The 25,459-nt window shown below is 33.3% G+C and overlaps 2 protein-coding genes across 2 annotated transcripts; one reads left to right on the forward strand and one right to left on the reverse strand.

Annotated features, from left to right (window-relative positions):
* Positions 1 to 123: 123 nt before the first annotated feature.
* Positions 124 to 1,535, forward strand: EAF01_000847 (uncharacterized protein; the record flags this gene model as incomplete). Its single annotated transcript, XM_038909097.1, has 2 exons — positions 124 to 935; positions 992 to 1,535. 2 exons carry the CDS (start codon positions 124 to 126, stop codon positions 1,533 to 1,535), a joined length of 1,356 nt encoding a protein of 451 aa, XP_038776003.1.
* A 2,733-nt stretch (positions 1,536 to 4,268) lies between these two features.
* EAF01_000848 (uncharacterized protein) lies at positions 4,269 to 4,745 on the reverse strand (the record flags this gene model as incomplete). The annotated part of the gene is made up of 1 exon (XM_038909098.1): positions 4,269 to 4,745. One exon carries the CDS (start codon positions 4,743 to 4,745, stop codon positions 4,269 to 4,271), a length of 477 nt encoding a protein of 158 aa, XP_038776004.1.
* Positions 4,746 to 25,459: the final 20,714 nt, after the last annotated feature.

Here is a 25,459-nt window from a genome sequence, read left to right on the forward strand (position 1 = left end):
ATCGGATCTAATAATCACCATCACCCTTCTTTACGAAGTAATCTCGCAACACAACTTTCATTTACGATAAAAAGTATCCATACACACATACGATTTGTCACAGAAGAGAACAAGAAAGAAACAATGCAATTCCATTCCCTGGTTCTCCTAGCAGGAGCAACCATCCTCTCGCCATTCGTTCAAGCTCAAACTTGGACTACTTGCAATCCCCTCAATACAACATGTCCCAATGATCCAGCTTTGGGTACAAACCATACTTTCGTTTTCAACACATCATCCACGGTCACCGATTATTTCAACATCACCGCTGGGTCTCTTTCGTATGGCGACGATGGTGCCGAATTCACCATCGCCAAACAAGGACAATCGCCCACCATTCAATCCAAGTTTTACATCTTTTTCGGCCAAGTATCTGTGATCATGAAGGCTGCAACTGGAGTAGGAGTTGTCTCAAGTATCGTTTTGGAAAGTGAGGATCTAGACGAAATAGATTGGGAATTCATTGGAGGTAACACCACTCACGCCGAGACCAATTATTTTGGAAAGGGAAATACTACTTCCTATGATCGGGCCATCTGGTACCCAACCCCTACCGATCCAACATCAAACTTTCACAACTACACCGTCGATTGGACTGCCGAGAGAGTTCAATGGTGGATTGACGATACTCTTGTTCGAACCCTCGCATATGCTGATGCGGTTGATGGCAAGAACTTCCCTCAAACCCCAATGACAGTCCGAATGGGAATCTGGTCGGGTGGTGATCCCAAGGGGAACAGTATTGGAACGATTGAATGGGCTGGTGGAGAGACGGATTTTACCAAGGTTCCATTTACGATGTACGTGAAGAGTGCAGCAGTTCAAGACTACAGCACTGGTTCAGAATATCAATGGACTGATAAAACTGGAGACTGGCAATCCATCAAAGTTATCAGGTATGTCAATTTTCTTCCCGTGATATTACGAAAAGCGCGCTAATAAATCAATAAAGTGGTAACTCGACCGTCGCAGAGACTATCACCAAAAATGAAACCCCCACACTTTCCCTCGGTGACAAATGGGACAACCTCCCTAAGACCACCAAACTCGCAGTCTACTGTGGAGGTGGTGCCGCAGTCGCCGCTCTTGTTTCTGCCTTCCTTTTCACCTTCCTCCGTCAACGTCGCAATGGCCGCCTTGAGCGTGAAGCCTACAACCAATTGATTGAAAAGCAACAACAAGACGCCTACAAAGACCAAATGGAATTACACAACAAGGGACTTGGCAGTTTCGACAATAACTCATATGCGACTCAAGGAGATGACGCACTTGGAGGCTGGGGTAACAACCAAGCAACTGGATACGTCGGACCTAGTGGAAGCGCGAGCGCAATGGCTAGTGGAAGTCCGATGGTGCAGGCTGGTCAACATGGTCCCATGAGTCCGACGATGGTTATGCGAAATGGGGAGATGAGTCCACATAGTGCCGAGTTTCCTCAACCACAACAACCGATGTTTGGGGGTAGTGCCAATGGTGGTGCATACATGAAGATGTGAGCATGAGAGGAAAAAGAAACAAAGAAAGAAAGAAAGAAAGAAAGAAAAAACTAGAAGGTGTGGGCGAGACGAATGGAGGATTTGGAGACGCAAGTGGGAGAATGGAAGGTATAGGGAGTTTTAATGTAAATGACTTTCTTAACTCTGTTTATAACATATTGGAATGGGAAGGTTCGCTTTTTGTTTTCCTGGAATATTTATCTACGTATGGAGAGAAGAATATTTCGCCACGGCGACAGTTGGCACGTTCGGCTTGCTTGGTTTAATTCTTTTTGATCCCAGATGTCTCTATTTTAAATTCTTCTCGGGGGCTATGTTACCTACACGGCTAGACACATGCCCACCTACCGATTGATAGAGCGGGTTGAGCTCATCTCTAGATATTGCGTGGGTGTATATTGTAGATTCCTTACCCACCTCCTACCTTATGATGGTCGCGGAAGCTGCATTGAAGAGATTATTACTTTACTTGTGTTTTAAATTTGTGTTTGTATGTGGTGGTATCTATCATGTGGATGCTATGCTTGACCTCTCATTGTCATTGTCATTCTCATCATCATCATTATTCAACTCCCACAGTACCTATATCACATCAACAATTGCTCGATATATGAAAACATCTTTCCCATCTCATCTTACCTCCTCATCTCATCTGATCCCATCAAATCGCAAAGCACACCAAACCTCTACACGGTAGACCTCGAATCATCCATCCATCGACCTACCTACCTACCTATCTACCCAAACCTAGGTACCTCCTCATAACCCCATATCAATCAATCAGCAATAAGTAGGAAACAGTGAACGATAAACAAAACGCCCATAATAACATAAATCATTCATTCGTCCAATCATTCTGTAAACCAACCTCTCGAAGACTCCACCAGAAACCTGAACCCGAACCAGAATAAACCTCAACTTCACCTTTAAGCCCCTGAGTATAAATATAAAATATTAACGATTAAACGCTCCCTAATCCTTCCCTTCTTTCTTTCTTTCTTTCTTTCCTTCCTTTTGAATTTGTTGTTATTTTTATATCCTATGTCGATGATGTTCTATTCCAGTTCAGTTTAGAAGATAGATGGTAGATAGTGAATAGTAGATAAGTAGGTAGGTAGTTACAAGAATTACAGGAATTACAAAACCTCCCTAGTTTGATTCTTTCCTCTTTCCCCTTCACCCCAAAATAATAAGTGGGGAGAAAGAGATAGCTATTCGAGGGAAGAAACTCCTCAACGGAGAAAGCTATTCGAAGAACGGAAAGTTTCCACTTTATCGATCAATTTTGGATTTCGTTTTTGGGGGGGGGGACGGGGATCGATGGGATGGGCTAATATCAATATCTTAGGTTAGGCAGGTCTGGTTCGTTTACCGGGGTTTTTTTCTTTCGATTTTTTTTATACTGGGACTGGGACTGGGACTGGGATTGGAGTAGGGTTGTGTATATATTTAGGTGTATGGAGCGGAGACTGGATGAGGGATGAGGGAGTTATGAATCTCTCTAATAAGTATACCTATGTTTATTAATGGGTTGATGGGTATATTTAGATGGATTGGATAGGGTTAGATGGGTTGGTGTGAGATGTTTAAGACATTTTGGGGGGTTGAGGCACTCTTAGATGATGTTTGGTAGCCGAATTAAAAATTGACCGGTAGTATTTCATATATTACTAATAGCCGGTAGTATATGAAATACTAGTATTTATAGTATTTGAAATCAAAGTATGTTTGGTGATATTAAATATAATATTCGAAATATTTTGAATTTATTATTTAAATTTATTAATAATTAATAATAATCGATTAAAAGATTCTAGAATAATTATATAATTGTTTTATATAATATAATTTATTATTGAATTTGAAGATATTGTTAGAACTAATTAAATAGAATTGTTTGAATGATATTAATAGCTAAAGAAAGGAAGAATTATAATTATTTTATTATTTAATTAATAAATTAATAAATTAATATCTTGTGAAAGATTGATAATATAAGTTTATTGTTTATTAGCTTTTCGAATATTTAAAGATTATTATTTCATTTTTCGAATTCGAATTTTTTTTTTGAAAGATAGTATATAGTATTTAGAATATATGAAAAGCTACTCTTTTCTAATATATAATATATAAAAAATCTATATAGTAATAAATACTAATATTTAATCAATAGTTTTTAAATATTATATATTAAATATTAAAGTTATGATATTTATAATACTACTTTTCAAATATTATATATACTAGAATTAATTCGACTATTAAACAGGCCCTTAGTCTAATCGTCGTAAAATTCGTCTTAACAATGTAACTCTTATAGTAGACTTCTATAAAGGTCTATATACTAGGTGGTAAAGGCCTATAGTATAGAGTTAAAGCTTCCGTATATGTCACGGATCGGCCTCAATCGCAACTACGATTGCTCACATGCGCATACGCATATGTACACAATCACATATACATAGCTAATATATAGGTACACTCCATAAACGCTTTACTCTCGATTTTATAGTTATAGATTTTAAGGATAAATTGTACCCTACTCTCACAGTTCTTCTATGGCAAAGTGTCATAGTATATAAAGCTTGAAAGTGAAAGTGATTGCTTACAAATCGATTCTAAATCAATGACACCTTTCCTAATGTGTACCTTTCAACATTACAGATCAATCACCAAAGGTACACATATAGTTTAGCGCGGACCCCTACACAGATATTCACAGTAGATGAAGGTCTAAGTCTCTAAAGAGATGAGGAAACCTCTGAATGGGTTTGGGGGATGTTTTTGTTGGAGATTGGAAATTGGAAATTGGATGGAAAAATGAAATTGAGATGGGGAGGTTCGGGAACGAGCTCGGGACCGAGATGGCGGAGGAGCTTGGCTAGACGGTGGGATGGAGAAATGTATAGAGAGGAGATGGGGAGATGAGGAGATGGGTGTAGAGGAGAGGAGGAGTGAGAGGAGTATATCGGATGGGAATGATGAGATGGGAGTGAGGTGTGGTGTTAGGGGATGGGAGTGAGAAGATGGTGTGGGTGTGAATGTGGTGTTAGGGGTTGGGAGTACGGGGATAGGTGCAAGATTTGAGGTTTGAGATGCGAGATTGAGGTGTTGCTTAGACATTGAGGATTCTGATGACGATGCTCCAGCGAAGTGGAATACTGGAGATGAGGAGTTAATAATCGGCGTGTAATAGATTGATGGATGCATATATGGATGAGATTTTAGTTTAGAAAGTGTGGCCGTAGCGTGTGTAAAGAGATTGCTATAAAGTCTCCAAGTCAATGCTTCTTGTGATCTGAGTATTCTTCCAGTGAGCTTTTTCTGTGTTTGATCTTTGTAGGCACGATTTTTGGAAGTTTGGAGGTTTGGGAGTTTGGAGGTTTGGAGGACGGAGTTTGGTGCTGGAGTATGTATGTCGATTGGTGGTTTCTCGGTAAAATTTGGGAGGTGTGGAGGATATCATGTTCGGTCACATGTTGATAAGGTAGGTAGGTAGGTAGATAGGTAGGTAGGTATATGAGACCTTCAAACGTAGTTTTCTCCTTTTATGGAATAAGTTATTGACGCTCGTCATCGCATAGACTGTATTTTGTGAGAATCATCTTCTTGTTAAATAGTGTGAATGCGCGGGCGACAATGGTGTTGACGTTTGAAGTCGATTGCCCGGTGAGGCTGATTGAGCTTGTGATCCATAATGAATCAGTTGAATATCTCTAGTAAGCTTTTTCTTCAGAAACCTCGAAAACAAAGAATCACAACTCACAATGACATTTCAATCTCCTGCACTGATACTTGTAGCCGTCAGATAAATATGAAGTGATTGACATCGAGCACTTTTCTCAATCTAGTCAATGACAGCTTGAGTTGTAGATTTTGCATCGCTTTGGGCAACGCATTGTTCCGGCTCGGTCGATATTGGCTCAGACAGAAAGATTTGACGGCAGGCTTTCCTGTCAAAACCGCCAGTTGAATCTGCCGGTAATGATCAAATTAGCCGTGTGTTCTAGCGACGCCCAATACTAGATATCTCAAATGCCTAGTAACCGATATCCCTACATCGTACACGTCCCTATATCATACACGTTTTTAAACTTATTCTATAATAATAAATATATTTAATAATAAATATATTTAATAAGATATAAAGCTATAAATTGTTTAAGAATATAATAAAATATAATAAATTAGAAAAGAAGATTTAAAACTTCCTTATTTAAATCTTATAGAAATCTTGATTTATTAGTCTCATTTCGATTATATATTACGGGAGCTGCCTCTAGGGTTATGTGGAAGTGTCTAGAGTTCTTTCGAAATAGTTTAAACTAAACTTCAAATAGGAATTCAATAAGGTTATAACTAATTATAATTCTTGTAATTATAGTAATAAAACTAATAATTGTTCTTGAGCATAAAGCTTTACATTGTAATGAAACTCATTCCCTATATAAACCTTTATACTAAAGTCAACCGACAAGTCGATCGATTTTTAATTATATGATATTTGTTTTGTAATTCCTATTATTCTAACTTGTCCTTTTGTTCTAGGGCTAATCCTCTAAGGCATTATTAATCTTAGTGAAGCCTTCTTGCTTACTATATTCTGTCTTTCTTAGGACCTATTGTCCTGGGAACTATATTCTAGGTTTCTAGGGTACCCTATAACTAATACTATATACATACCTGAGGCGTCTCTTAGGTGCCTAGTGTCCCCCGGTATACTACAGCTGAATCACTAAGGCCTATAATATCATTATAGCCTATAAGTCAGTGATTCTACAGCCTGTTACTAATCCGTTGTAACATTATATAATCCCCTCCTCTTTTTTTATTATTAATTCATTTATCATTATTATATTAAAGGGCTTTATAGTTTTCTTAAATATTAGATCTATAATATATAAACCTTTTTGAAGCTTTAAATCTCTTTTAATAGAAAATTCTATTGATTTACAAGTTCTTTTAATCTTTTCTTTAATATCTCTTATAAGTTGACAATCCATCTTTTTTTGTACTATTCTCTCTTTAGCTTCAATCACCTTCTTTTCCTTTTTAGCTTTTTTATTAACCTTCTCTTATATCTTAACTTCCTTTTCCTACTTTATAGCAAATGTTTTCTCTAATTGAAAGATTCTAGCTCTTTTAATTTAAAAGGGGAAGTATAAAAAAGCATTATTAGCCTTCTTTCTTATAAGGTTTAAATGTTTGAAACAAATTCTTTTTTTCTTTTTCATTTTTAAAGCCTTTTCTAGACCTTTTACTTTATGCAATTGAATATTAGCTTTAGCTGTATTAGTAAAGGCAGCCTTAAAAAGCTTCGAAGCAATCTCAAGGTTCTAATTTCGTTGAAATTCTAATTTAAATTGATATAAAGCTTTTGACATATATGGTGTCTTAAATTTATTCTTTATAAGTCGCATTGATATAGATGGTGTAGTAGTTCTTTCTGATTTTATACTAGATATAGTAGCCTCCTTATTGAATGAATAAATGCCCGCTTTTTCAAAGAATTGTAGTATATTATAGGAAGTTATAGATTAAGCCCAAACCATTTTAAAGATAGCCCAAAAGTTGCATTTCAATATACTAATTAAACCTCCACTTTTATACATTCTGTTGGGACAGGGATCATGTGACTACGCTAGCGTTGACGCTAGCGTCTTCCGATACTACAGCAAATACGTTTCGTAGCCCTAGCTTTTAGAACCTCAAGCAATATAACAACAGTATGAACCATAGTACTATGTTAACTTTATTATTCTTATAATAATACTAACATTAATTAGTAATATCATAGATTAAAAGCCTAATACCTTAATTTTAATAGTAATGTATAGTTTAGATTAAGATTAAGATTTCTTTGAAAAGGTGTAAATTCTTATATTATTTCAATATAGTTTGATATCTGTTTTTATATGAATAAGAGTGGTCGGTAATGTGGTAGCAAATTTTATACTAATTTTAATTTATATTTTATTTTTTATTGTAATATATATTGAAGAGTAAGAATTAGTAGTATTCAGTTTGAGCTTAGTATTATACTTTTCGAACTTAAACTTTATTATATTTTGACAGAATTAATATCTTATTATTTACTTATCATTTATCAAATATGATAGAATCATTTGTAAATTCTTTTGTATTTTGGGAGTGTTATATTGAAAATGTCAAATATCCAGTTTTAAAATAACTCAATAATATTAAGTTTATTAAACCCATTATTAAATCTTTAATTTTATTAGAGATTATATCTAATGATTATAAATTAATGGTGAATAAATGGAAAGATTATTCTTTTAATATTAATTGTATAAACAAAAGGGAAATACAAGATTTTTGTAAATATAAATTGTATAAATATAAATTCAGCAACTTTTATAATAAGGACTTATGGTTGGATTATACCACAAGTTTTAAAAACTTTAAATTAAAGCATTTTCTATTTACTGAAATACAACTATTATATAAGTTATAATACGAATTCCGTGCATATGAACTACTCATTATAAAGTATATAATCTGTTTGAAGCGAATAGTTAATAAAGTATTAATTGATGTACAATTTATAGTATTCTAATAATAATTGGATTCTGAAATTGCAAATGTTTTTAAAAAGAAAAGGTTTCAATTTCGATTATTAAGTATATTTAAAAGAATTATAAAAAGGTTGAAAGTATTACTAACTATTTTCGAAATGATTAAGGTAGAAGATTCAATTAGATAAATCATTTATAATCAAAATAAACTCCTGCAACTTTTAAGTATTATATTTGGATTATTAAGTATTAATCTATATTGATATAATAATAAAAGTAAAAATATCAAGAAGTATAAATCATATATTCCTTTTCTATTGAAATCACCATTATAATAGCAAATACTGATAATTCGAGATTATATTATCAATCTTTTTATTGATTTATTATTTATAAAAGAATATTATAATCCAACAAAATCAATATTTATTCAATCTATTTAACAATTTAATATTGAGGCTATCCCGATACTATTACAATTGCATTTTTAATCTAATCTTTAAAATCTTGGTCAAGAGTAATCGAGATTAACTCTAATAAAGATATAAATATCCTATTAGTTTAGTAATAACACAATCCTATAATAATGAGTTAGATAACTAATTAATAATCTATTTAATAATAACAATAATATAAATAAGGAAGGAGGAAATAATGGAAATAGAAAAAACAATATTCCAAATTGGGGTTAATATTATGAAAGTAGAGGAGGAAACAATTCAGAAGGTACCAATATTATTTAAAACACTTTATCTTTTTAAAAATCTATAAATATTAATTAGCTTTTGGGCAACCTTATAAAACTTTATAATAAAACCAACAAATATGATGGTCAAAATAATAATTTTTCTCATAAATTCTCGATCTTTCTTAATAATTATAAATGTATTAATATATCTATATTATTATTAAAGAATGTATTTTCTATTATACTTATTGATATTATATTCAACTTTTATCATACAAACCTAAACAATTTATTTAATATAATAATTAGAATTTATAATTTAATAATATCTATATTTAAAGGCCCAGAATACAAGTATAACCTTATACAGTAATAAGAAACTATTATATTTAAGAGTGTAATGGTAAAATTAGATAATAAAGGAAAGATAATACTTCAATACCAATAATTTATAATTATAAAACTTTGTTATGTATATAAAGGATTTAGCTTTATAATAAGAATAGAAGAATTATTTTATTAAAAGATTATTATTACATACGCTCTAATACAAATATACTCTCTAGCTTGCTTTCGCTTTATTAAAGATACTCTAAATCTTTTAAAGGAATTATATTCAATTATTATGATAGGGAAACAAGCTTACCCTAATGAAGTCATAACATTCTATATCAATTACAAGTATTACCACAATCGAGATGGATATAGTTAAAGTAAAGGTTTTGAACAAGGTAATTGATATTCATTTAAATTATATATAAAAAAGAAGTACTTTGTTTGTAGAAAGAAAGATTGCTAATTAATTCAATATAATAAAAAGAAATATGAGGAATTCTAATACAAGTATAAGGAACAGTTCAAAAGCAATAATTTTAATAAAAACTTTGAATAATTTCTTATTAAATATGAAAAACTTGTTGAAGATTTTGATCCTAATATAGACAATGAAGTTGCAGCTTATTTCGTATAATTCGAACTCTAAAATCCATCTGTATAAGAATTACATTCAAGCTTTTGTTACGGGAGCTGCCTCTAGGGTCACGTGGAAGTGGCTAGAGATCTCTCGAGGTGGTTTAGACTAGACTTCAAGTAGGAATTCAATAAGGTTGTAACTGGTTGCAATTCTCGTAACTATAGTAATGAAACTAATGATTGTTCTTGAGCACGAAGCTCTACATTGTAATGAAACCCATTCCCTTATATAGACCTTCGTACTTTGATCGAATCGTCAAGTCTACTCGACTACTCGAGTCGACAAGTCGAATCGACTTTCCTTCACGTGACACTTGTCCTCGTGACCTGGTAAGGCTACCGCTTATTTAACCTGTGCTTACTAGCTAATCTGTAACCGTTGTGCAACCTGTGCCTACTGTGGGGTAGGTGCCAATAAAAGATAGGTACCTATCTTTTAATCACTGCTTATTTATTCGGTTACCGCTATCTTTAGTTACCCTTTAATTCAACTGTCCCTACAGTGCTGTTTTCGTAGGTCCCAACACCAAGGCCTTAGGTTTATCTTATAATCCATGTTGCGGTGCGGGTACCTCCGTAACAGCTTTATTATTTAAAATAAACTTATAAATAGATAAAAGATTATTAAGAACCTATTCAATAAGTCTCTTATATATACTCTAACATATTAATTTCAATCTAAAAGTATAATATATATTAACAAATATAATGTAAAAGAATTTCAAGGAATTATTGTTGATATAGCTATAGTATAATAGTTAATAGTGGGTTATGAGCAGTATGTAGTATACAAAACAATAGTTGAGGATATTATTTTGAATACAAAAATAGTAGAAATTATAAGTATAGTATTCGAAATTGATAAAATTAAGTCAATCAATTCAATACAATTAAATTTACTATTAAAAACCATCGAATTCTATATTATAAATATGGAAATATTATTCTTACTATCCCTTAAAGATATAAACAAGCTCAACATATATTATAATAATATTCTTAATATAATTATTATAAGTAATATAGAAGAACGATTTTTATATATCCATCATAATAAATATATAATATTCTTATGATATATAAATATATAACAATTTATATAACAAATTAATAATAATAATGTATATTATTTTATTGATATAAAATTATAATATTTATATTGTCACTTCGGCTATTTGTTAGTATATAAACTTTTACAAGTACTCCAATAAGCTGGTTATAATAATATTACATAAACTGAGATTAATAAACTTATTAAATTCTATTAACATTATTAAAAGTACAGAAAATTATTAGGTTAATTTAAGTTTAATTTACAAAACAATATTAATTTCAACCATTCAATTATAATAAATATAATGTATATCAATATTAACTTTATTTTATATATTATCAATAAAGGTATATAATTCCAAGCAATATAGTAGTTAGATAACATTATTGCAAAATACATCTTCAATATATTTCGAAAATACTGAATGGATACTTATATTGGCCCCTAGATTATTTTATATATAATATTAAAAAGAATTTTGTTAATAAGGAATTCGTATAATATATAGCAATTATATTAATTAGAACAAAGAATATGCCGGTTGAAGCCCATTAATTAATTAGAGTTATTGAACATTATTATACAATTATTAAACAAGCATATAATATTATTGTTAATAAATTAAAGAGTTTTATAATAAGGGAGATAATGTTATAAATAGCTATTAAGATAGTAAACAATATTATAGGATTAGACAAACTAGTTCTAACATTTTTAATATTTGGAGTATATTTATAAATAATCAATCTCGATTTACTAGTATTTATAGTCTTATAATAACAAATTGTAATTAAAAAGGTAATAAACGAAATTAATAAGTTACAAGTAATAAGATAGGTATCAGATATATTGAATTAATGTAACAGATTATCTATAATAATGTTATATAATCTACTTATCAATTCGAAAATTTGAATATAAAGAAAACATAAAAGCTAAACAAATCCGTATCACTTATTGGGAATAAAAGATAAGATATATATTATACAATTAACAAATAGCCCAATAGAGTTTCGTATTATTTAAATCAAATCATATATAAAAGAAGAGAATCGATCTTAGAACCAACTTTATAAAGAATCCATTGAACTAGTATAAATAATAGAATTAATACAATTTGAGCAATCTATTAAGAGTATATAAAAGGTATGATCAATATAAATAATACAAAACATACTATAAAAGAATAAAAGAATAACTTTATTGAAAATTAGTAAAATTAAACTAATTACTTTATTGACTATTATACAAAATAGAAATAAAAAGGAAACCCTTTTAAATTTGTTTAAAAATCCTTAACTCCCATAACTATCAATTCCCTAAGTTATAATTCCTACACTAACAACCTTCTTTATAAACGAAAATATCAATTATATTGAATCTAAGGAACAAATACCGAATCTAACATTTTACCTCCCAAATAATAATGAACTTAATGATATTGAGTATACAAACTGTTTTATAATATCTATTAATAATCTAATATCAATAATTTTTATTGAATTAAAATGAAAGAAGGTTAATAATTTAATGAAAAACAGCATTTTTTAGTTTATAAAGATTATAAATATACCTAAAAATATAAGAATATTTAACTCATAGTTTATTAACAAAATAAAAAATAAAAAAACTAATAAAGTATTCCAAAAATCTTGACTAATAATATAAATATAAAAGAATTAAAAAAAAAATGTTTTAATATAGTTATCTATAATATAACAAATTAGTTAATAAATAATACTATTAATAATAACTATATTCTCAAAGAATAAAATAATTATAAGTATTTATAATATTATATAAGTATATATATAATTAATATTGAATTTAATTTAAAGGTTTTATATATAATTATTAATAAAGATGAACATCCCAAAAGGTTTCATTTTATAAGTAGTACAATCATTAACGTAATTTATTAGCATATAAGCCATATCAGCATATAGATCATTTTCATCTCAATTTATACTTTTCTTTTTCAATATATATTTTATTAATGATCTATAATATATTCGAATAATCAAAAAGCCCGTATATTCCTTACTATTGAAACTATTCAAAAAAAACAAAAAACTAAGTATTCGAAAGATTACTAAAATGTATAATGTTTTATGTACAATATTACAGTATAGAATTAACAATTTTATTTCTTATACAAAATATCGATATAAATCTCATAATCTTTCGAAACTAGAAGAGGATATTATTATCGAATATATATTCGATATGGATTCGAAAGGATTTCCACCTAAAATCAAGAGTATAGAAGATATAACAAATTATATTCTTGAATTAAAAGATACGAAATATATTAGGAAACTCTAGACACACTAATTTATAAAGTATTGAATTGAATTAAAGATATGTTTTAGTTGTATTTATAACTTTTAAAAAACTCTTTGTAAAAATTCTAAGCTTATTAAAGATTAGTTTCGATTAGTTATGAATATACAAGCGAAATATAGTATTTTGAATAAAGATTTCTATAATTTCGATGAAACAGGTTTTATGATAAGGATTATAAGTACAATAATGATTGTTACTAGTGCTGAGAGATATAGTAGAAGTAAATCAGTATAATTAGGTAATTTGGAATGAGCTATAGCGATAATATATGGAAATAAAGAGGATAAAACTATTCCCTTATTTCTAATAATTCAAGAATAGGTTTATCTCTTTAATTAATATATCGAAACAAATCTTTCTATAAAATAAACTATCAAACCTACATCTAATGAATAAACAAATAATAAGATAGATTTAGAATAATTGAAATACTTCAATAAATACATTAAGAATCGAAAAAAGAGCAAATATTGAATGTTGATACTAGATAGACATGAAAGTTATAAATCAATATCATTTCAGAATTATTACAAGAAGAATAATATTAAATATATATGTTTACTATTGCATTTAAATTATTTAACTTAATCACTTAATATAAGCTGTTTTAGTAATCTAAAATGTTTATATAATATTTAAATTAATAGATTTATTAAGGTATATATTAATTATATTTTGAAGGTTGAATTCTTTATAGTTTTTAAAATTGTATATAAAGAATCAATCATCTTTCAAAATATGAAATCAGGATTTCAAGAAATAGATTTAATATTATTTAATCCTAAAGCTATACTTTCGAAATTAGATATTCGAATTTGTATATTTACCCTTCCCTCTTTTGATTTAAATTAATAAATCTCTTAAACCTCTTATAACCTAATTAAAGTTTTTTTTTAATCAATATTAGTCAAATCTCGAATAAGTTGTTATCAATTAAGCTCCTTTATATCTTTATTTGAGATTATATTAGTTCTAGTTAAAAGTACAAAAAGACTAGCTCATAAGAATATACTTTTGAATGTAAAGATTCATATATTTCGAAAGGCAAATGAGGCATTAAGTAAGTGTCGATATGCGAAAAAAAACTCAATTATGTTAAGGAGGAGTACTTATTGGATAAGAGGCTCTTGATATATTATTTTAATAAGAGGTTGGTATTCAGATTCAATATGATGAATGTTAAAATAAAGGGAATCCTAATGGGGAAGTATCTTCTAATAGATGCTGTAGTAAATGTGGAAAACCAGGTTATAATTCAAGAACTTGTTAAAATAATGTAATAGATCCTAAATTATTAGATTCTTAATAGTTTCAATCAATTGATATAATGGTTGTTGAATAATCTGTATTTGAAAGTATGAATTGAGGTGAAAGTGGCCCACATGCTGATATGGCTCATATGCTGATAAATTACGTTATATAGTATTTCAAAAGCAAACAATTATTAGTTTAGTGCTTATTACAAGTATTATATTAATATCCTTAAAATAGTATAATCGACTTACAATTTGTATTTCTTATACACAACCAAGAACAACATAGTATTCAATATTATAGGATTATAAATAAACGATATATTTATTATTATTAATAATAAATTTATAGATTATAAATAAAAAGAACTCTATAACACTAAATTTATAATGAAAAAGTATAAAACATTTATACTAAATATATTATTCAAGTTCAATAACGGATTAATTATTCAACAAGATAATAATATGATTTACTTTAATCAAATGAATTAATACAAAAACTTATATCTAATTAAATCAGAATCATTTGATATACAAAAAATATACAAAAAATACACAAAAAACTAAGAAAATTTGTAACAACAAAGAATCAATATATTATATAATATACTTGAGAAGTATATATCACAACAATATATCAATCAGAAATAACTTTTGATCTATCTTATACTATATAAACTATCAATCTGTTACGACGGCATCCAACATACCGTATCACATGATCAAGAAGTCACGGGATTTAGTGTTACGGAGGTACCCGCACCGCAACATGGATTATAAGATAAACCTAAGGCCTTGGTGTTGGGACCTACGAAAACAGCACTGTAGGGACAGTTGAATTAAAGGGTAACTAAAGATAGCGGTAACCGAATAAATAAGCAGTGATTAAAAGATAGGTACCTATCTTTTATTGGCACCTACCCCACAGTAGGCACAGGTTGCACAACGGTTACAGATTAGCTAGTAAGCACAGGTTAAATAAGCGGTAGCCTTACCAGGTCACGAGGACAAGTGTCACGTGAAGGAAAGTCGATTCGACTTGTCGACTCGAGTAGTCGAGTAGACTTGACGATTCGATCAAAGTACGAAGGTCTATATAAGGGAATGGGTTTCATTACAATGTAGAGCTTCGTGCTCAAGAACAATCATTAGTTTCATTACTATAGTTACGAGAATTGCAACCAGTTACAACCTTATTGAATTCCTACTTGAAGTCTAGTCTAAACCACCTCGAGAGAACTCTAGACACTTCCACGTGACCCTAGAGGCAGCTCCCGTAACACTTTGAGCACCCTTTCTGCTTTAAGTACCGATTCAATACCAACCGCCAGTATGGCAGCCAACAGTTCTTCCAGAAGCCAACAGGCCCCAGCAAGCAACTTCGATGATGTCGAAATGACTGATGCTCCCAAGGAGATCACCATCAACGAAACACTCAAGATTGCCTTACCAGACAAGTACCAAGGAAGTCGACAGGAACTCGACACCTTCCTATTACAACTTGAAATCTATTTTAGATTCAACCAAGACAAGTTCACCGAAAAGGAATCTAAGAGTATTTGGGCCGTGTCATACCTCAGAGGCGAGGCAGGCAAATGGATTCAGCCATACCTGCGCGACTATTTCGAGCATGACGACAGGGAACGCATGCAACCCACAAGAACCATCTTCGACAGTTTCGAAGGATTCAAGACAGAAATCCGTAGGATCTTCGGAAACTCCAATGAGTTAGAGGTAGCGGAAGAGAAGATCTTCAACCTCAAACAGACAGGATCGGCATTGAAGTATGCTACGGAGTTCCGAAGATATGCGGGGACAACTAAATGGGATAAGGTCGCCATCATGAGTCATTACCGTAAAGGACTCAAACCAGAAGTACGTTTGGAACTTGATAGGGAAGGGGAGGACGATGACTTGAACGGACTAATCAAAAGCTCCATCGATGCCGATGACCGCCTATACAGGTACAAACAAACCCAACGATCATACAAGCCTCAGACAAATCATAGGCAAGGGCGCTACCGCAAGAATGAGGGTAGACCACGTTACAGTACACAGAGTTACGGGGACCCCATGGAACTAGACGCCACGCACCACAGGAACGGGAATGATGATCCAGAGAAAAGACGAAGGCGAGAAAACAACTTATGCTTTGAATGTGGAAAAGCAGGGCACCGGGCAGCGGATTGCCGAAGTAAGAAGACAGGAGGAAAGAAAGGCAACTTCAAACCCAAGTTCGGCAAAGGCCAACTTAACGCTACCTTTGTATCCCAGGAACATCCAGCTAAGACCGAAGAAACTGAGACCTTCACCAGTGAAGAATTCCGGAAATTATTGGATGAGTTACCGCGAAACCAAGAGGGTATGAATGCAGTAGACTTGTGGGAACAGGAGTACTACCGAACCCCATCACCGTCGGTAACGGAAGAATGTATTAAGGAAGAGATACCAGCAGATCACGCGATGATGAGCTGGACTGCTTGCTATGATGAATTCTGCGGAATCCATCGATCAGATAAAGAAGCAACCGGATGGTTCCCCAAGAAAAGAAAGACAAGAAACCAACAATCCAACGAAACAGACAAAAAACAAGTTACCCAGCAATTGAATGCTACAGGACAAGCAGGACAGATATACTGCAAGGTCAAAATAAACGGACAAATACAGCAAGCCATGATAGATTCAGGGGCTACAGGAAACTTTATTGCACCAGAAGCTGCAAAGTACTTGGGAGTTCCACTCCAGAAGAAACAAAAACCCTACCAATTGCAGTTAGTTGACGGACAACTAGCAGGATCTGACGGGAACGTTTCACAGGAGACACGACCAGTACAAATGAACATAACCCAACATTCAGAGGTTATACAGCTTGACGTTGTGCCATTGGGCCAACAACAGATCATCTTAGGGATGCCATGGTTGAAGGCACACAATCCTAAGATAGATTGGTCACAAGAGACAGTGACATTCGATCAGTGCAAGAACGGTCACAAGGACACGTTCAAGGCGTCCGCGAGACGGAACACGCGCCAAGGGGAGTTGAACGCGAACAATCCCGGCGACGTAGGACACCCAGTCCAGGGTCCTCCATTAAGAGCGAAGGCCAGTACACCTCCTCTACAAATGCAGAAGCCAACGACACGGCAGGAAATCGCAATCAAGGCAGAAGAGCCTATGATACCAGAACAGTACAAGAAATACGAACATGTGTTCAAGGAACCAGAGAACCATGAGGCTTTACCAGAACACAAGCCATGGGATCACGAGATAATATTGGAGGAAGGCAAGATGCCTGTGCACACCCCAATTTACTCAATGTCAGCCGATGAGCTAAAGACGCTCAGGGAATATATCGATGACAATTTGGCCAAGGGATGGATCAGGGAATCCACGTCCCAAGTGGCAAGTCCAACTATGTGGGTACCCAAGAAGGATGGTACTAAGAGACTAGTTGTGGACTACAGAAAGCTCAACACGCTTACCAAGAAGGATCGATATCCACTTCCATTAGCTACGGAATTAAGAGATCGATTAGGCGGAGCTACCATATTCACCAAGATGGACCTGCGCAACGGGTACCATTTGATCAGAATGAAGGAAGGCGAGGAATGGAAAACCGCTTTTAAGACAAGATACGGGCTATACGAATATCAAGTTATGCCCTTCGGGCTAACTAACGCACCAGCTACTTTCATGAGACTTATGAACAATGTACTGTCGCAATATTTGGACACCTGTTGTATATGCTACTTGGACGACATCCTAGTATATTCAAACAACGAGGTCCAACACATCAAAGATGTCAGCAACATTCTTGAAAGTTTAGCCAAAGCCGATTTGCTATGTAAACCAAGCAAATGTGAATTCCACGTTACGGAAACAGAGTTCCTAGGATTCACCGTATCAAGCCAAGGGCTCAAGATGAGCAAGGATAAGGTCAAGGCAGTACTTGAGTGGAAGCAGCCAAATACAATTAAAGAATTACAGTCCTTTCTAGGATTTGTCAACTTTTACCGAAGGTTTATTAGAGGATATTCAGGGATTACAACATCCTTAACCAACCTAACCAAGAAGGATCAAGGAAGTTTCGAATGGACCACCAAGGCACAGGAGTCATTCGATACACTCAAACAAGCAGTAGCAAAAGAACCAATACTGTTAACATTCGATCCTGAGAAGCCAATCATAGTGGAAACGGATTCCTCAGATTTCGCTATAGGCGCAGTTTTGAGCCAACCAGGCCAGAATGAGAAATGACAACCAATCGCATTCTACTCTCGAAAACTGTCACCAGCCGAATTAAATTATGAAATATACGACAAAGAATTACTGGCAATAGTCGATGCATTTAGAGAATGGCGAGTTTATTTGGAAGGATCAAAATACCCAGTACAAGTGTACACAGATCATAAGAACTTGGTTTACTTCACCACAACGAAGCAGTTAAACAGACGACAGGTCAGATGGTCGGAGACCATGGCCAATTACAATTTCAAGATTTCATATGTTAAAGGATCAGAAAATGCTAGAGCCGACGCTCTTAGCCGAAAACCAGAATACCAAGAAAATAAGTCGTACGAATCATACGCAATATTCAAGAAAGAAGGCGAATCACTGGTTTACAATGCACCACAGCTTGCAGCTACTCATATATTGGAAGACAACCATCTAAAAAACCAAATACAATCACATTACGACAAGGATGCTACAGCTATACGCATACGCAAGGCAATAGAACCAGGATTCACAATAGAAAACGAAACCATATACTTTCATGGGAAAGTATACATTCCGAGTCAAATGACCAAGGAATTTGTGACGGAACAACATGGGTTACCGGCACACGGACATCAAGGAATTGCAAGGACGTTTGCAAGAATCCGGGAAATCAGTTATTTCCCACGAATGAGAACAATAGTTGAAGAAGTTGTTGGAAGTTGCGACACCTGCATACGAAACAAGTCATCACGACATGCTCCGTATGGTCAGCTCCAGACCCCAGACATGCCTTCTCAGCCATGGAAGTCCATTACATGGGACTTTGTGGTTAAACTACCACTCTCAAAAGATCCTACTACAGGCATTGAGTACGACGCAATACTCAATATAGTAGACAGGCTAACGAAATTTGCATATATGATACCATTCAAGGAAACATGGGATGTTGAGCAACTAGCATATGTGTTCCTTAGGATCATAGTAAGCATACACGGAGTACCAGATGAGATAATCTCGGACAGAGACAAGCTCTTTACCTCGAAATTCTGGGCTACCTTATTAGCACTCATGGGTATTAAGAGAAAGCTATCAACAGCCTTCCACCCACAGACAGATGGTCAGACAGAAAGGACCAATCAGACAATGGAAGCATATCTTAGATGCTATGTAAATTATCGACAAGACAATTGGGTAGAACTATTACCTATGGCTCAGTTCGCATATAACACATCGGAAACGGAAACCACAAAGATAACACCAGCACGCGCTAACTTTGGATTCAATCCTAAAGCATACCAAACACCGATACCACAAGAAGTTAATGCCGAATCAGCAATAATACAAGTCGAACAACTAAAAGATTTACAAGAGCAGTTCGCTCTTGATCTAAGATTCATATCATCCAGAACGGCAGCGTACTACAATACGAAACGTAGTATGGAACCTACGCTTAAAGAGGGGGATAAAGTTTATTTGCTACGACGAAACATCAAAACCAAAAGACCAAGCAATAAACTCGACCACAGGAAACTAGGACCATTCAAGATTGATAAGGTAATAGGAACAGTTAATTATCAATTGAAATTACCAGACACGATGAATATTCACCCAGTATTCCACATATCCTTGCTCGAACCAGCACCACCAGGAGCGCCTAATGCGCCATTTACGGAAATCGAACCAGTTAACCCAGAAGCCATATACGACGTTGAAACAATACTAGATTGCAAATATGTCAGAAGCAAGGTCAAGTATTTGATCAAATGGTTGGATTACCCACACTCAGAAAACACATGGGAACTTAAGAAGGATCTCAGCTGCCCTGAGAAACTACAGGCATTCCACCTGAAGTACCCACATCTGCCAACAAAGCCTCGAGCTCAGCGTCAGACAACGGAGGCAACGAAGGGTCGAAGAAGTCGAAGGAAGAAGAACCACTAGGAACAGGCGCGCCTGCCTTTTCCTTTTCCAGTTTTTCATTTTCGACTTTCTCTTTCTCCAACCTTTCATTCTCCTCAGCCAGGTCAAGTTCCTCCAGCGTACGAAGATCGCGGCGAATCATTTCTTTTTCACGCTTGCGAAGGAATTCCTGTTGACGACGTAAACGAAGAATGCGAGCCGTCAATTCTTGAGATTTAGCAGACAGAACTTGCGACTCAGCAAAAGCCTTCTCCTCCTCCAGGCGAAGTTGCTCTTGCTGTCGCTCCAGAGCATCATATTGAGAGGGCATTGCGGGCCCAGGATGACAACGACCTTTCTTGAAACGAATACACGCGGAACAACGTTTCGACAGATCCTCGTCCACGAAACAATCACGACCAGTTTGAAGGCACAAAGCACAAGGTTCACGTTTGCTACCAGAACGGGCGACACGATTAGATAAAAAAGCGGGATCATGAATAGAGGTTGTTCGTGTAGGAGGCATAATGAAGAAAGAATAACACTCATTTAAAATGTATAGTTAGGTGGGGAGACCCCGCTATATAGACGCTTGGGACAAGCGCTAGTCTAGGAAGGGGATAGTGTTACGGAGGTACCCGCACCGCAACATGGATTATAAGATAAACCTAAGGCCTTGGTGTTGGGACCTACGAAAACAGCACTGTAGGGACAGTTGAATTAAAGGGTAACTAAAGATAGCGGTAACCGAATAAATAAGCAGTGATTAAAAGATAGGTACCTATCTTTTATTGGCACCTACCCCACAGTAGGCACAGGTTGCACAACGGTTACAGATTAGCTAGTAAGCACAGGTTAAATAAGCGGTAGCCTTACCAGGTCACGAGGACAAGTGTCACGTGAAGGAAAGTCGATTCGACTTGTCGACTCGAGTAGTCGAGTAGACTTGACGATTCGATCAAAGTACGAAGGTCTATATAAGGGAATGGGTTTCATTACAATGTAGAGCTTCGTGCTCAAGAACAATCATTAGTTTCATTACTATAGTTACGAGAATTGCAACCAGTTACAACCTTATTGAATTCCTACTTGAAGTCTAGTCTAAACCACCTCGAGAGAACTCTAGACACTTCCACGTGACCCTAGAGGCAGCTCCCGTAACATTTAGGGACTCCCACTGGATCCCATTGCTCCCACCTGATAGGATACGATGGGATCAATGAGACAATAAAGAATAAAGGTCTATATAAGGGAATAGGTTTTATTATAATGTAAAGCTTTGTGCTTAAGAACAATCATTAATTTCATTATTATAATTACAAGAATTACAATTAGTTATAACCTTATTGAATTTCTATTTAAAGTTTAATCTAAACCACCTTGAGAGAATTCTAGACACTTCTACATAACCCTAGAGGCAGCTCCCGTAACACAATCTTAAAGGAAAAGATACTAATTCTCTTAATAAACATATTTAATAATAGATTGACAATTCGAAAAGAGGTCTACAATTTGTCCTACTCAATATGAATTCTTTAAAACTGATTGTATTCATTAATATATTCTTTACTAATAATAAAGATTTATTCTTTTAGATTAAATATATTATTGTTTTAATGAATAAATACAATAAAGCTAATATTATCTATTGATTATTTATTAAATATAAAAAAATCACTAAAAATGTATTAGTATTAGAACTCTACACTATAATTTTAGGTTTTAATATTAATATAATAATTAAAAACATAATCAACAAGATCTTCCCAAATTATAAGATCTTACTAATTATATACATCAACTTTAAATCATTTTATAACTATCTTATAAAACTCGGAATTACTAATAAAAAGAGACTAATAATTAATATAATAACGATTTGAGAGGTGTATAAGAAATAAAAGATTATAGAGATTAAATAGATTAATAAAGACTTTAATCCTACAAATATAATAACTAAATTCAAGCTGTATCAAGCCTTAAAAGATTTGATTGATAACAATACTATAAAGATTAAGGTCATAGAATAGGTTGAAAGAGATTAGAAGGACGAGTGATTATATAGACAAAAGAGGTATTAACTAAAAGGATACAATCCAGTGATTTTAAAGAATTATTAGTATTAAAATAAGGATTATATAACTATGTTAGTGTTGATGTTAGTATCTTTCGATATTACAACAATATGTTTCGTAACCCTAGCTTTTAGAACCTCAAGTAATATAATAATAATATGAACCATAATACTATATTGACTTCACCATCCCCATGGTGATACCAACACATTCAATTGTTAAGTTCTATATCATAATTCATTGAAAGAAAAAGGAAGTAGCCTATATCGAATAATTATAGTTGATATGTAAAGTGAAGAAATGGAATCAATAATATAATCTTCAATTCATTATATTTTAATATAAATTCTATATTAATATAATTAGAATGATTATTTACAATTAATAGCTAATATCCTTTACCTGTTTTTAAATATGTATAATATTGAAAGACTTTTGTAAGTTAATTAAGTCCAAAAGTATTAAATAATTATTCATTATTTGAAACTTTGAAATAAATTTGATCTTTTATATCCACCTTATCAACTCATATATCTTATAGATCATTTGATTCCTCTTTATAGATCAAAATAAATAAAAGAACTATACTATCAGTAGCTATACATACTAAAAAGATAATAAACTCTTTCAATTCATCTTATTTAATTTTTGTAACTCTATCTCTTTTATATATATTAATATTTATTATCCTTTTTATAATTCTTCTAAAATTAATCAGAAACCTTTTCTTATTCTAATTGTATATATTTTTCAATATAATATTATATTTTATAATCGCTTTTGCTAATTAGATAAATAAAAAAGAAAGATTAACAAAAGCTTTTTTAAATAATATAAATTAATAATAATATAAAATAGTATTAATAAGATTATAAAAGTATTCAAATATATTTATATTATTAACCTTGATATATAAATTATTAATATAATAAAGATATTAATTTTGAATACAATTTTTATACTACTTGACGAAGTTAACTATTCAGTTCTTCCCTATATAATACCCTCTTATCTCTTCTACTAAATTCCTAATTATAATACTTGTAGAAGGTATAAATCTTTATATTAACTTATTAATCTAATCTAATAAAGCCTCCTTTTATTCTAATAAAAAATATTAATATACATTGATATAATCTATCTTACAAAAAATAGTTTTGCCTTTATACCATTTTAAGAATGTAATATAATCGACTCTATATAAATAAGCTATCTAAATATATGTTACGGGAGCTGCCTCTAGGGTCACGTGGAAGTGTCTAGAGTTCTCTCGAGGTGGTTTAGACTAAACTTCAAGTAGGAATTCAATAAGGTTGGTAACTGGTTGCAATTCTCGTAACTATAGTAATGAAACTAATGATTGTTCTTGAGCACGAAGCTCTACATTGTAATGAAATCCCATTCCCTTATATAGACCTTCGTACTGTACTGGAGCGTTCAGGACCTAGAGAGGTCCTGGACCTTTGGTCTGTATGGACCTACATTCCGTTATGCCTGTCATGCAGGGTCCATCACGTGCTAAGAGTCATGTGACGCGGTACCGAGGATGGACCGGCGTAACAATATATTTAGGATATTCTTAGCCTTTAATATAATCTAGTACAAACTCCATATAGCTTTTTGAAGACATATTATCACGATATTTAGATAATGATATTGATATTTTTGAAAGCTAAAAAAGCGTACACGATACAGGGACGTGCACGATATAGGGATATCGATTAGCTAGCTTGACGTTGTGACACGCTCTCACGATGATTTGGCTCAGAATCTTGTTTGGAAGAAAGAATGGAGATAGATGTCCAAATGAAAATGGGTTGAAGTGGATTGAATCGAAAATGTTTACTTCCTCTGCATTACTTTAGCTTCCGGATAGCACTACAGGATACTGCTAAGCAATGCATGAGCTATGTGGAGCTTCACGTTTTCTCAATATAGGGTAACCTTATGTAGGGGATCTTCTTGGCTAAGAAAAATTTCGCCCCCTTCCCTTGTCCTTGCTGTCGATCTCGGCGTTTTCCACTTCTCTTCACCTCTTTCACCTCCGTTGTTCAACCACTACCTCTAAGTAGGTACCTCTACTCTCTCGGCAGTTGAAGATATACACAGAACGCCATTCAATTATTTGAGTTTGTACGACTCACCGACTTAATGGATCACCGTGATCTAGACCAAGTATTTCAAAGATACGAGATGTACAGACAGAACTATCTATCGCGTTACGGCAAAACTCCCCATCGGACTTCCGTATTGGGAAGTTGGAAGTCCAAGCAAAAAAGTTACGATGATGTTGTATTGCATCACAATCAAATTTCCATTGCTTTTTCTCCACACAGCCACCACCATCCATCCTCCTTATGTTTCTTGAATCCTTAACGTTTCAAAAAATCGGATTCGTCCGAACAAGTTGCATCAAAAGCAATTTTTCGTCTCATAATGATTGATATGTTGGCAAAGCACTTAATATCAAGTTGAGATACCCACTTCAAAGGGTATCAAAGCACCAATATCCTGGCTATCAACATTTCTTAGCCCCGCCAAAACATATCAAAACGGTCTAAAGGAGTGGGAAACGGGAGTTGGTGTACCGAGTTGAATCCATTTGTACCAATCGCATCTTGAGAATGTTTTTGCAACTCTACAATGAGCGTCGAGCATGCGCTTTGTTCTTCTCCCCAGATATATTGTATAATTCGTCTTAACGTCTGTTGTCCTTCATCTCTGACCTGGGATCGTGCCGTCGGGGAAGTTTCCTATGATGTTTATTCCCCGTCTGATGCTTCTGATACTCATGCGAAGCTAGTACACCTGCAGCTGGTCGAAGTACCTATTCAAGCTGTAGTCTTGATAGCGCATTGAGGAAAAAGCTCGGCGTAGAGG

Source organism: Botrytis porri (assembly GCF_014898465.1).
Source record: "Botrytis porri strain MUCL 3234 chromosome Unknown BPOR_001, whole genome shotgun sequence".
Taxonomy (NCBI): Eukaryota; Fungi; Ascomycota; class Leotiomycetes; order Helotiales; family Sclerotiniaceae; genus Botrytis; species Botrytis porri.